This window comes from Pezoporus wallicus, unplaced genomic scaffold (assembly GCF_028554395.1).
Source record: "Pezoporus wallicus isolate ANWC-B61680 ecotype Strahan unplaced genomic scaffold, APGP_CSIRO_Pwel_v1 contig_360, whole genome shotgun sequence".
NCBI lineage: Eukaryota > Metazoa > Chordata > Aves > Psittaciformes > Psittacidae > Pezoporus > Pezoporus wallicus.
Genome location: NW_026640059.1, coordinates 3173285 through 3187932, shown reverse-complemented (window position 1 = coordinate 3187932; position 14648 = coordinate 3173285). Strand labels below are relative to the sequence as shown.

The 14648-nt window shown below is 41.5% G+C and overlaps 1 protein-coding gene across 9 annotated transcripts in view; it reads left to right on the top strand.

The window, feature by feature from the left end:
• Positions 1-14648, top strand: part of DOCK10 (dedicator of cytokinesis 10) — a 161068-nt gene that overhangs the window by 39710 nt on the left and 106710 nt on the right. The window contains exon 1 of one of the 9 annotated variants that reach the window (XM_057417159.1): positions 11726-12032. The exons of 7 other annotated variants lie outside the window; for them this stretch is intronic. In XM_057417159.1, the coding sequence (XP_057273142.1) occupies positions 11922-12032 (111 nt within the window). In that variant the 5' untranslated portion in view covers positions 11726-11921. Of the gene's footprint in view, positions 1-11725; positions 12033-14648 lie in introns of those variants that run through there. One more of the 9 variants, XM_057417161.1, reaches the window with a different exon arrangement.

The window sequence follows — 14648 nt, the reverse complement described above, 5'->3', positions numbered from 1 at the left end:
TGAGCCGTTATCTCCATGCTTCCTACCCTTTCATTAATCAGAATCATTTGTTTTTAAAGTCTTTGTTGCTCCGTAGCTTCCCCAGCCACCTCTGGCCAGCAAAGCATGGTAACATGGCACAGTGCAACAGGAGTCATTTCACTTAATAGCAGCTACCGAACCATTCTACCATCATCTGCAGCAGAAGGATAAATCAAGGGGTAGATACTGTGAGTACATCTACTCACAGTGTAAACTGAAGTGTGATTACTGCGTACTTTAAAACCTAGTGTGGTTAGCATTGGTGATCTTAATCTTCTTCTGTGCATCCTAGGGGGGCTGCCACCTGATTTCTAGAAACTCTCAAGAGGTTCTGACTTCTAGATTACAGTTTCTGAATCACACAGGGGTTTTTAGGACAGGCATCACCACTTCATGACTATTAGATGACTGCCACCAATGTATGGGTGAATACAGATGAGTTCCAACTTGCAATGCCTCCTGGGGCATAAGAGGAACTGGAGAAATGCAGGTGAATGGTTTAGATGTTCCCTTAACCAAAGAAGGGTTTTGTAAAGGCAAAACACATGATTTCATTTTTAAGGCTAAGCAGCATTTCAGCATATTTGGTCCTGTCATCTAGTACCAACTGGCAGCTCTGCTTTTGTGAGGGAAGCAAGAAATGACTTCTCTGCCGAAGTACTCAAGTAACTGAACTCTTGTTCACTTCAGTACTGCTGTTTCAGGAATACGGAAACAGGCACAATGTCTTCAGAGTGTTTGAAGGTAAGGAAAATGGAGGAAGATAGAGTGTCTAGAAAATACAGGAACAGTCTTTTAGCTTTTGAATCAGTTCCTTGAATAGTTAAGGCTTCCAGACTGAATTAGTGATTGGAGTGAAGAATAACACAGGGGAGAAACAATTAGGATTCAGCACCAAAAAGCATGTCACATGAATACTCTAGGATGTTTTTGGTGGCAAGGGTCTGACATCATCTCAGGGCGCTATTCCAAACCAGTTTAGCTGAGGCTGAATCAGACTGTGGACTATGATCTCCTAAGCTGAGGTGTAGTAGCTGTATGTGGACACATTTCCAGTCTAAAACAAACTGATTCCTTCATTGTTCTGGGACTCAATTATTTCAGTTATGCTAGGACTCTTATTTTAGACTTGGGGAGCTCTGTATATATTAAAAAAGTAGTTTTTTCATCCAGTTTGGTGCCTCTTCAGAACAAAATGTTATGTTCTGTCTAAACAGGAGGAATTTGTGTGCAATGTCGTACTTCTGCAATTGCAGTCTGTTAATAATTATTGCAAATTTGTGGTTAGCTTAAAGCATAATAGATTCTGTTTGTGTGGTTTTCATTGAAAAATAGTCATTGTAATGTTTGTCAGATTTCTTTCTGCCTCAGGGGTCACTCTGAATACAGTGTATGGAGCCAATTGAACACTTTATGCCTTTGGTGTTTGTTTTCCCTCACTTCTCATCTGTCAACTGCTGTGCTCATTTTCTTTTCATTAGTATTGATACTTGCTCGATGATGAGATGGTGAGGTTCAGTTCTTAGTTATATGCCAAGGTGAGCAGCTCCAGAGAGGAGCCTTCACCCCCAGAGTGAGGGGAAACCCCGTGTCCAGGAGCCTCAGTCCTGAGCAGCATGATCCACTGAGGGAGCCTCAGTCCCTCACAAGACTTTGCCCAGGAGCTGGCAGCTCAGCTCATGTGAGCAGGGACTCACAGGGGGCAGTGCCAGGAGGGACAGCACCAGTCGAAGGAGGTGATCCTGCCCCTCTACTCTGCTCTTGTGAGACCTCACCTGGAGTATTGTGTGCAGTTCTGGTGTCCTCAACATAAAAAGGACATGGAACTGTTGGAACAAGTCCAGAGGAGGGCCACGAGGATGATCAGGGGACTGGAGCACCTCCTGTATGAAGACAGGCTGAGGAAGTTGGGGCTGTTCAGCCTGGAGAAGAGAAGGCTGCGTGGAGACCTCATAGCAGCCTTCCAGTATCTGAAGGGGGCCTATAGGGATGCTGGGGAGGGACTCTTCATTAGGGACTGTAGTGACAGGACAAGGGGTAATGGGCTCAAACTTAAGGGAAGTTTGGGTTAGATATAATGTAGAAGTTGTTTACCATGTAGGGTGGTGAGGCACTGGAACAGGTTGCCCAGGAAAGTTGTGAATACTCCATCCCTGGCAGTGTTCAAGACCAGGTTGGACAGAGCCTTGGGTGAGATGGTTTAGTGTGAGGTGTCCCTGCCCATGGCAGGGGGGTTGGAACTTGATGATCTTAAGGTCTTTCCCACCCTAACTAGTCTATGATTCTATGTGCAAATCCAACAAAATAAGATTTTAACTCAATGCAGAAAAACAGATCGGGAGCATAATGCTGTGCTGCTTGCACACAAATAATGATGCTAGAGTGGAAAATGTGTAGCCTTGCTGGATCAATCAGTGGTTAGTTATGAAACTAGGATGTTGAGCATCATGTCACCAGTAACTCATAACTTTCTTTGGCATTTCAGTAGGGGTTTGGTGTAACCTCGATGTTTTCCACAGGTTGTGACTTATGTGCTAAAATTAGCTCTTTCAAAGGGTAAGCCTTAACAGTGAAGATATTAATTACTGAAATGTAGAGCCCTGGAACCAGATGCTCCACTGTCGGTTTTGAGATGTTTCTTCTGTAGTAAATTATGTGCAAACATGCATTGCAGCTATCTCTGTAGGAGATCTGATCTTAATGGGATTACAGAGGAGAACAAGTTTTCTGGAGAAACAGAGCTTGGAATCGGGCCTGTTTTTTCTTGCTTTTTGATACTTGTGGCTTGAAGGTAAAGAATAAAAAGTATTCACGCAGCTGATCTGCACTTTCTTCTTTTCAGTGCCTTAGCTCTTTCCCTGTCTTTAATCCTTCTCTATGTGCTTGGGGAGCCTTTTCTAGCATCTCCCTAGAGCTCCTCAGAAGAAACAACCCAGCGCAGACCATCCAGCTGTCTGTTTTGTCTCTCCACCTGCCAGGTGGCGCTTGTGCCTGAATTTCCTTATTCAGGATGTGACTCTTATTTTGGCTTCTGCAGTGCTTGAGTTCCTCTGGCTCTTTGGGTTTAAACAAAGGCACAGCCCTTTAGGAGGTACAGTGATCTAAGCAGTTATCTAAAAGCTTGCTTGTTGCCAGGAACGTCTAGTTTCTTTGGCCTTAAAACCTTGTAGTTGGGTTCTCCTTTTAACTTTTAACTGTCCTATTACAAAAGAAGCCAAGTCCCTTATTGCCTCTCTGCTCCCAGGTGTTAGACGTGTGCTCCAGAACACATCACAATGAACACAATGAACAGAGCAGCAGATGTGTGGAAGATACAGGGAAAGTAATCCAAACCTGGAATCTGGTATATCCAGGAGGAAACATTTACTGTTTCTATGCAGACTTTTAATGAATACGTTTCCCAATATTTAAGATACATGATACATTTTGTTGTTTGTGGTGCATCTGATTCTTTGCCCCCATGTGGCATGTGATTTTTTTTGTGCTGACAACATAGCAAAGACATCCGCTGGGGAAAGACTCATGATGGGAGTATTTGTGCATCTGTCACCTACTTCTGTTCAGAAACCCTCTGACCAGGCAGCCCTGACAGACAGCATGCTCATTCCTTAGACACTTGTGTAAATACAAAGTATTTTAGCAGAACATATGGAGGTATAGAGAAAACTCATTAACACAGTTTAAACTGAAGAACTATTTGGAAATAATAGAAATCTTTACTAACACTGATTTGCTTAATTCTGGTTTTATGTAAAAAAAGTGAATCCTGGAATTGTAGCAGTGTTTTTGCCTTACTTCTCCAAATCTAAATGAAGCTATAAATATCAGTTAATAAAATGTAACTCTAAAATGTTTCCACTATATAAAAAACCCAGTTCTTGAAGAACGCACCAAAAAGGACCTGCCCAAATGAAATGTTTGAGAGATGAGTTGACATAAAAGTTTGTACCAGCTCCCACTGAGAAGGTTCTTTACACAGTATATTTAAGCTGCCAAAAGCTTTTGTACATGCAAAGTCCTTGCCAATTTTCCATTCTTAGCGGAATCAAAGGCAATTTTAAGTTACATAAGCCTGCAAAAAGAATCTGAATTGGTGGCTAAACAGTGCTTTTTGTAAAAAACATTCAAGAGGCAACTGTATCTCTTGGCAGGATCTTCGCAAAAGGATTTGCTCCTTGAGTCAGATGGTGTCTGCAGCGTTTCAGGCAGAGCAAGGAGTTGAGTGAGGAGGAGCTGCAGTGAACTCCGTTTCATTTCCAGTCCACATCCTTTTCTGGCACTTGTTTATGCCTGGCTGTAGTGTGTATTTGTAGGAAATCAGAAGTTAACCTCTTAGCGTCAGATTTCCTAACCAATTCTTTTGTTTTCAGCTTAAGTGGTGCTTAATAAAAATAAGAGTAAGGATGTTCCAGCTATTTTTGCAGTAAGAGGGAATTTTCTGGACTTTCCAGAATTTCTAAAATATCAAAAGCCCCCCAGAATTTCCAGATTAAAAGTGAAAAATAAACATCTTGGTGCAGAATTAATTATTAATGACCACTTTAAGTTTGATGATAAGGCAGGAGTGAAGGTGCGAGGGCTTGTCTTTGCATGTTGGATACAAAGAGCAAGATGTGGGAGTAGGGAAGAACAGGAGGTCAGGGCTCTCATCCCATCAGAGAAAATCATCTGGAGAAGGTAAATGAAGAGGAATTACTATGATTCAGCTCTCTGTCTTGCACAGGCTCTGGGACCTGTAAGCGTAGAGCAGCTTTACTGTGTTAAGAAGGACATAGTTTTGATCCTGCTTTCCAGCTCACTGAGGAATCATAAATTTTGCCTTTTGATCTGTCCTTGGATAGCAGAGTCTTCATAGCAGCTTCTTGGGAGGGCTTTAATACCATGTACAATTCAAGCCAGACTTGCTGGAACTGGAAAATCACAGAGAGTGAAGAAGATCAGCAAAGTGACTGCATGTCAGTAGTCTACATGTATAGACAAAGACTGTACCTGGATTGGCCTGAAAAAATAACTATGAGGGGATACAATGCAATTTATAAAAATCAAGAATAGTCAGAGGTGTGTAGACTTTGCTTGCCGTTTCTTCTCTCAACAAGAGAAGGAGGGATCATCAAATAAAACTAAGACGGGGCCGGGGGGGACAAGCTTGGAGAAAAAAGAAATCACAGAATGAATATTAAAACTGGATTTCCTTGCCAAAGAATGTTCAACATCTGCAGTGTCTCTGTAGGTTTAAAGAGTGACCGGAAAACTTCATGAGATAAAAGTCATTGACTACTGGTAAATGCGCAGGTGCCACCTCAGGCTGGAAACTTGAGAAAGTAGAAATTAGAAGAGTATTCAAGAGAAATGCTATTATACCGGCTGATTTCTGTACTTTCACTTAAGCATCTGTAGATTCTCACAGGTGCAGACATCTGGCTTAAATGAACTTTCATCCTACCCAGTATGACCATGAACTGGAATTTAGTGTCAAAAGAATGCAAGTTACTTTTTCTCTTTTCCACATACCAAACCTAATTAATGTAAATGTGACTTATAGAGTTTTATATTTTCACTCTTGCTAAAATAAGAAAATGATTTTGCTTATCTGCTTCTAGAATTTGTGCTTTTTGTCTTCCAAAATGCCATTATTTAGCTTTCAGTTATAGGATCCAGATGATGAATTATTATATACAAATGCTTTCTTAATTGATTAAGATATCCACAAGTGCTAGAAGAGAGTATACAGGGATTTACGACAATAAATGAATGTTACAAGTGTAGGATATTAAACACCATAATGGTTGTACATTCAGCTTGCACACATATGGAGGGAGTGTATCTTAGTGCTTAGAAAACACAAAGAGGGTCCCAGGGTATTTTATATCAATATAATGGCATTTTAGATGTTGATTGTGACCTTGACTAAATGAATGAGTTGCCTGACCTCCTTTTGCTTCAATTATTCGAGCTGCAAAATGGAGTGAAAATGTGGATTTTCTTTATAAATCAGATGTTGTCTGATCTGAGCTTTTCTTCATAAAGAAAAAGAAAAATCATGTCTGCAGCATAGCATAGAAATGAATAGCAAGTATTAGAATGACAATCAGAAAAGCATGTAGCGGAAGCTAAAATCACAGCAGCATCAGCATGTCTGGAGATGGTAAATTTAGGTGATTAAATTATTTAGGCACCTTTTGCGGCCATTCATGACTATGTGTTTTGTTATCAAGGGCTGATTCTAGTCCATATAGATGAAAACAAAAAGGATAATATTTGTTTGAGATTTCCCAGTGGATCAGAGTAAAGGAGAAACTAATTGCATATTTTGCTTTTGTGCAAATCAGCAGGACACTATTTCTAATGGAAAGTTTATTCTTCCTTATTGTTCCAACCTGATTGCTGCATTCTATTTGCCAACCTGTCTGTGTAGACACCTAGAACAAAAGCCCATGATGACTGAGCTCAGTTGAGCTCTTTGTGAGTCTACATCTCTGCCATGCAAGGGGGACCCACACCCTTGCAAAGAGGACCAGCTGGTAGCGCCACGGCACAGTACCAGTACCCCCTCTCTTCATGCTCCCAGTGGCTGCTCTCCCCAGAGGGTGACCAAGTAGATAAGGAATGGCTGCCAGCATGAGAGCTGTGATAATGGTTTTCTGTTAACTGATACTTCATGGCTGTAGCAGGAGGCCTTTGTGGTTGCATCATCAGGTTTTCCAAGGCCCTTCTCGGTCTAGTGGCAAGGGAGTGTAAGGTGGGTTTCCACACTGGAAAGCTGCTGGAATGATGCTGCTGTTGTGTCTCTTCTTGTGGGGTTAGCCATTAAGAACATTTCAGTGGCAAGGAGAGAGTGGCAACTTGTGTGTGCATGTAGGGCTGTGTTCCCAGGCTGTGGGAGAGGGTTTCTGGAGCTGTAAAATCAGAAGAGGGGTAGTAAGTGGCTTTTAGAGCATGAACATTATTATTGGCAAGCTCTTGTATGTGATTACAAGGCCATTTTGAGGTGATGAATTACATGTGCTATCAGGGCACTTGACTGCTGTGTATGAGATCAGGCTGGAAGCTGCCAAAGTGCCCTCCTGGAGGCCTTCTCCTCATTGTCCTCACACCCCCCTGGGAAATTTCCAGCCATAGACAAATGGTTCTGGCAGTGCACAGAGACTGGCAGGTACAGCCTGTGGACAGCTCCTGACACCACCAGTTCAGCTAGGGGGTGTTTTTTAGCCTTTCACACAGGATGAAGAAATACAACAGCCTCCCACAGATTTGTTCTGCAGAAGCACACTCCTATCTGGGGCATGTATGGAGGCACAGAGGAAGGAATCGTTGGTACTGGCGCAGTCAGGCTAGGAAGAGAAGAAATGGATTGACAATAGGTGGAGTCACTGACATCAGTCTGGAAAGATCTGTTAGCAGAGCTCAAACAAATGTAAGTGGTTTCTTTTCATGGGTATTTGTGCAGGGACACTGTTCCGCCACCGTGCGTGTTGGTGTTCTTTTAACCATGATGGATTCCCAACCCTTTGACTGGCTGGAGCTAGCTGTATGGATGTGTCAGCAAAACGCAAGCATCAGCTGCTCTAATGACTTTATGGAGTGTTTGTATGTGAAGGTTGATGTTTCAGCTTAAGTTGTTAGACCATAGGTGGAGTCGTATTTCTCAAAAACCAGCGTCATTTGCTTCCAGTTGGTTCAATACCAGATTGGCTTTGCGAAGGGTTGCTTCGGATGTAGTTTCTACTGCCTATGAACTGAATTGTTTTACCTATTTAAATTGTTTTGGTTATATATTTTTCCTTTTATTTTTAGGGACATTTTTGAAGCATGGATGCATACAAAGCATTTCACTCTCTTCTTGTTTTGGTTTGTTGTTTGTTTTTTTTGTGGGGGGACAGGTTGAGATTGTTCGGCCTTTGACAAAGGGATTGGGATGAAGGTCACAAGGGCTTTCCTTCTTCTTTAGTAGGTGCTAATAAAAATAATCTGTTTCTGGTACTAGTATAGTAATCTCCTTTACTTGTCCAACATGAAGCTTTTAGGAAGTGCAGATTTTCCATGCATACACAAAGCACTACAGAGCATATGCTATTCCTGATGACTGGAAGATTCAGATAAGATGAACGTGTGGCATCCAGTCATTGTCACCTCAAGTTTTAGTCTCACAGTCCCATTAGTAGATTTTTGGCAATCATATCTGAAAACACTTGCAATGTGTTGCTGCTTGCTACAATCAATTTCCCAGAAAGCAGTCTGACCACAGAAAGCATCACTTCTGATACAGCTTGCTTTTTTTCAAATGCATAACTGACTTCTGGCAGCGTTGCCTTGGTGCACTGGTCAGGGGGTGACAGACAGCAATGGTGGTCTTGCTGGGGGATTGAAATTGAAGACCAGGTGAAGAATATGAGAAAAGCAGCATCAGTATGCATTAATATAACATGTCTGCTGGCACTGCCTGCATGTTATGGGATATAAAATGCGTTAATCTCTTCATTATTGGCCTCAGTTGTTGAGTAAACCAACCAGGGCTCCAAGTTTTGTGACTTCTGCACCCTACATCTGTAATATGGGACAGAGAAGGCTTGAAAGCTACATTTATTGTTTGGTGGTTGTTTACGTATAAAAATTGTTTTGTTTTGGTTGGGTTTGTTTTCTGGTTTGGTTTGGTTTGGTTTGGTTTGGTTTGGTTTGGTTTTTAAAGATGGGGAGCCCTTTATGACCCTCTTCCAGGTACCATATTTTTTCTTCTCGCTGGTACCTGAGTTGGTAGCTGCTAATGTCATGGTTGCAAAGTGCAGAATTGTTTCTGTTTCAGCTCCAAGGGCTTGCTGTTGGGCATGGCTGGCATCCTTTGGTTTTTCTTCAGTGGTGTTATTGCTTGTTGACATGCTGGAAATGCCACAAGCCATTCAAGGGAGGTGGGGAGGTATGTGATCTGCACTCTGCCAAGTTGTGAAGTGTTAATCTTGTCAACCAAATTTCTCAGTACTGGTCTATGCTGTGGAAACCCCCTGAATGGTGGTGTCAGTGTCATCACAGTGGTCTTAATTCATAAATGAAGCAAGTGTTGTTACAAGAGGATTGTCTTTCATTTCAGAAGTGCACATTTTTTTATTAAGTGCTTTGACTTCCCTATTTTGACTGTATGAATCAAGTACAGCAGTTCACAAACATAAACCAAGGCTTGCAGATTTCCAATGACCCAATACCTGTTTTCTTGGGATAACTCTTCTTATACGTAATAGTTCTGAATTTAAAAGCAGCACAGGAGCTTTATTCATGTTAACATAACCAATTTTATGATGGTCTTAAAGTTCCTGATATCTTTAATTGAAGAGATAAAGAAGTCTTTGAGGATAAGTTAGGAAATCTTTTGCAGTCACACTGTAAAATCTAATGATGCTAATGAAGTTTGCTTTGAACTTCTGCTACAGGACAAAGCATTATTACCCATTTGACTGCAGATGTTATTCCCCATTACAACTGTAGAGGCGTTTGCATTCAAAACAGATCTAAGAAAGTGGAATCTTTATTTGCAGTTGTTTGCTGTCGATTCTGATTGTATCTGTGTGAATGCTGTAACTTATTTGTAATTTCATTGGTTCAACAATGCCTTGCTGTTGAGAAAATATGCTCAGTGCCTTTAACGTCAAGTCTGAAAAACTGGCTTTCAAAGATATGAAAATAAATTAGGTTTAATAATATTAGGAATGAAAAACCTTTGGACGAAAGATACTCAGCAGAGTAAATCGGATAAGGACCAGCTGGAAACGTGAACCTAACTTCATCTTTTGTATTATCTGGGAGTAACACAAGTTCATCAAAGTTTCAGGAAATGGTGGTGACCCTTATCTTGGTGGAAAGGATGCTCTGGAAGGGCTCCTCAGTACTGCTGAACGCACGAAGCTGGGAGAAGGCCTTCCTGAGGAAAGGCAAGATGAAGCTCAGCTTGTTCTGCGTGACAGTTGCAGAAAAGAGTTGATAGACAAAAGAACTGATATCTGCTTAAAGTTAAGCCAGCAGAGCTGATTGATCGAGCATTAAATTTAACTTCTGGCAAGGACCTCTTGTCTTGGCAGCTGCATTCACTATGTTATGTGAGAGGCACTTGGGACTCAGTATAGGTAGTATGGTGGTTTGAGAGAAAACAAGGGTGATTCCAGCTTGGTTAATGTTGCAGTGCTATATTGGTAGCCACTTGAAATGTCTGCATACCTTGGCAAAGGGTTTGTGTTGTCTTTTCTAGGGCCAGACAAAGGTGCTTTTCACTGCTAAGTACAGTGAAATCTATCTTGAGCAGTTGTGCAGCAGGCTGGTAGCACTCAGTTTAAAGGAGGTGATCTTCTCAAAGGTAAAGCTAAATGACAAAGATAATAGAGATTGGGTTTTAATTCCTGAAGTTGCAGTATATTTTAACTGTGGAGGACAAATGCAGGCTAATCAGACCAATGTGTTTCTCTGTAGTGCTCAGGTAAGGCATTCTGGGCTTGGTGTGACTGCTCTCCTGGCATGGAAATCTGGCGTGTGGAACAATTGTGGAAATTCTGCAGAGGTTTTTTACTTTGGATCAAATGTTACTAATGCTGAAGAATGCGTGAAAAGATTCACAGAACTCAGATTTGTTTGTTGGAAAGAAAAAGAAAAAAATGGCGCTCAGAGTAAAGTTGCAAATCTCATTAAAAAAAAGATGCTAATTGTCCAGTTTCCAAAATCCAGACCAAAAAAGGAGAAAAAGTGCAGAAAAACAGTCAATTTGTTTCAGTTTTGCATGCTGGTATTGAGGAAAAATAAATAAAAAAGTAAATAAAAGAAATGCATGCCACACAGACTATGTGCATTGGGGAATGCAGCTTTGCTGCTGCAGCAGGATGAAGAAAAGGAGAAGAAAAGGGGCTGTGTGTGTAAATGCACATGTGTGGGCATTGAGGGGGTTTGTTCAGTCCTAAAAGACCTTTGTGCCCTGCCAGCCTTCAGCCAGCGTTGGGCGAGTGTCTACCTTAATTAAGAATAGTTTGATTGCTCATGTCACTGCTCCATTGCCTCTGTGGTTCTGAGGCACTGAATGAGGGTCTCCTAACCTGTCTGGGTGCTGCTGTGACTGCCCCTGCCAGGGGCATCTGGGGAACAGGCTCTGTCTGGCAGCTTTACTCTCGCTTCAGGTGGGAGCAGGGTTGAAGCAAGCAGTGATTTTTCTTAGTTGGCAGGAGGCAAGCACTTCTAAACCCAGGATTTTACAAGCCAAAAAAAGTATTTTGGATATTTGCATACACGTTTCTCTGTTTTTTCCTTTTTATAACTGTATGCAGATTTAGGATTTTGCAAGGTGCTTCCTCTTGGAAGCTTCATGCCACATTGAAAGCGGAACTGTTACCTTGGTCCAAAAACACAGATGATTCTGGACCCCTGCAGCATGAACCTGTCGCTGCATACTCTGTGACTGATGTCTGCTACTGAGGGCTTGGTAGGAGGTTGTTGTTCTGTGAATGCCTTTTTTTCAGTTTGCAGACGCATACATGCAGATGAAGTAAGAGTGCAGCTGGTTCGGCTTTTGAACCGGGGAAGGTGGTGTGGAGGAAAGGATGTAATGCATTTTGAGACAAAGATAGCTGTTCAGTTGCAAGTGGTTGGTTTTTTTTTATACAACTTCCTATTTTGATTTGCATGGGGGGGGGGGGGCGGGGGTTTAATGAGACACTCTCGCCTTAATAGCAGAATATTATTCACAGGAAGGAATGAGTTGTTGCTGGTTTTCTTCTTCTTTCTGCTCAGTTACTGTGAGTACAGCATGTAAGTTTTAGACATACTTCCCCATTGAACAGTATATGCAGCTTCCAGTTCTTATGCTGAAGCTGCTGAAGGAAAGAGGTTAAAGGAGTACAGCTTTTAAAGAGAGATTGTTTGCTGCTTGAATTCCTATGGATACAATGAGCTTTCGTGGGAGATTCAGACGGGAGCCCAGTAAACTGCAGAAGAAGAAAAGGACCATTAGGCGAGTGAATCAAGGAGAAACTCACAAATTAAACTGCGTGAGTATGCACCCCTTCTTCAAAAAACAGCTAAGAAATTACAGGTCAAACACTCTTTAGACTTATGTGTAGGAGAGAGCAGGATTTATTCCTTGGTGCATACGTAGGATTGGCTGAGTTTCGTCCATTTGTGTGATGAGGTACTGAACATTGGAAAATGATTACTGAAATCTGAGACTGAAGCATAGAAAGTTCAGGGGTTCACAGAGCTCAAGTGCATTAGGGAAATTGTTGTATAGCATCTTGTTATTGATCAGACACGTACTGGTAGCAGCATTGTGTGGTAGTCTCTCTGGCGCCTGGCAACATGTGCTTGGTAGTTCCATGAAAATCCGTAATGGTGCTTCTGGAGTAGAAAGTTATTCTCTGCTATTTCAGGTCTCACAACCTACTATGGACGCTTTATGCCTCTCAAAGCCAGGAGGAGGAGAAGGCCACTGTCCTTCTGCAGTGCAGAATGAACAAACGGAGCAAGCTCTGGAAGCCTCTGGTGGAAAGCTGGAGCAAGGTTCTACCCCATGTACTAGATGGCAGCTTTGCCAGTGATGGCTTTGGGCTAGGATTGCACTTCCTGAAACTCTGCTGTGTGACACTGGGCTGATCACATTAACTGGCACACTGTGCCTCAGCTTCCCTGACTGAAATCAAAACTGCAACAATATTAGGTAAAACGCTTAGAGCCTTCCCTTAAGAAGCCTTACAGAAATACTGGCTTTCAGTGCATTCTCTTAACTTGAGACATTACTTGAGATGTCAAACATTTAATGGCTTCCCCAAAAATGATTTGGAGACAATGGATCCTTTTCTTCATAGCAACAGGTGTTTGGTTTTCTACTGTAGTTTTGTATATCCAGTTACAAGCTGTATTTGAGTACGCTTGCTGGAGGCTCTTTTGAGGCTATTCTGCATGTCCAGCGTAACAAAGAGTCAGTGATGATACACTAAAGAAGATTACTTTTTTAGTAGGAAGGAAAATACTGTTGCAACACTTGGTCACAGGTTGATTAAGATGGTCTGTGCCTCATCTAGTAGAGTGTTTGAGGTTTGCTTGTGACTACCTGCCATTTTTGATAGGTATTTTATATAGAAATGGATCTTCTCGACAAGGCTACTTTACAGTGTAGTTCCTGCTGCCCTGAGCTATTGGTGTACAGTCAGAGATATCAAGTATAAGCTTCATGTTCTTGGGTCCCAGGAACGAATACTGCTGGTGCTGCTGAAAACATCTAACCCTGACAGTTCACAAGACTTTGGTAGGAGGCAGGCACTGCTGCTTGCCTTACCCTCTTAAATCCTGGTTAGGAGTTTTTGTCCTGATTCTATAAATCTTGACTGCACATGAGTAGTGCTCACCAGAAGTGGTTGAAGGAAGGCAGGGCTAGAAATAAAATGAAGCCCAAATAGTAACAGTAAAAAGAAGCCTATCTGCAGGTAAAAAACAAATATATTTGTTCATTATTGCCTTTATCCTCAGATATCAGAAGTTGAGAGTTGGTTCAATTTAGTGGTGCCAAAGAAACTGGATTTTTTTGTGACTTCTAAAAGTCAATAAAGTGTATCATATTATAACCTAAAACTTAGAGCATTTGTAACTGTGTGCCTGTTGCATTTAATTGGAAATAGGTAATGTGCCTTTTTCATCAGAAGGTTGTGGTTTGCACTACACTTCCCGTGAAGTGGCTGGCTACTGTAGTGTCAGGGACGTAGCTGGGGTTTTCAGGGGAATCTGTTCATTCTAATTCTGTTCTTTTCAGACATGAGATAGACTAAGATGGGATCACCATGTTGTGTTATTCTGCGAGCGTAGTTTGTTTAGCCCTTAAGGAACACAGACACACTTGGCTTTACTTTTGTAGCTTGTGACCTGTATCTTTCTACCCAATATTTCGTAATTGGAGCATGTTAAATCTTTGGCCTATGGGCACTTTCTGCTGTCAACCAGGAGCCAGTCTCTCCTTTATTTGTCAGTCCTCTACACCTCCAATCATGCAGATTTCAAAGTGGTGTTAGCACCCACTGCAGCTGTAAAGGCTTTTGTATATGGGGACCTTATACAAAGAGTGCATTTCTTAATATACTTCATTTAGACCTGTATTTTCTGTAGATGAACTTAATTTGCTGGAACCTCCTGTTTTGTAAGACTAATTGTGATGTGATTAGTTTTAAGTGATTGTTGATTGAGCTTGGTGTGGTTGACAAGATTTTACTCTCATTTGCATTTTGTGTATTTATAAATGACTAGATAGCTAGATAATTGACTGGGAGGGTAGTTGATGTCAAGAAAACTATTATAATTTTAACATCATTGTGGGAGCTGAGTTTATAGCGCTTAGTGTATAGATGATACTAATTTTTACAGATAAAGCCTCTGTGGAAACACAATTATTTACACAGATATGTAGCATGAAAAATATCTATAACTCATGAAGAGATAAGTAACCGTAGTGTGGGTAAAAAAAGAGAGACATTCACTGAGTAAAATGAAGCGGAACAGCACGTATGAGATTTGCCCTGCAGGACAGTGACTTATTACTAAGTACTCTCTAGAAGTCAAGTGGTATTTTTGAAAAGTTTCTTTAGAGCTAATTCAAACATTTTTGTCAGCTCTTTTTGCTT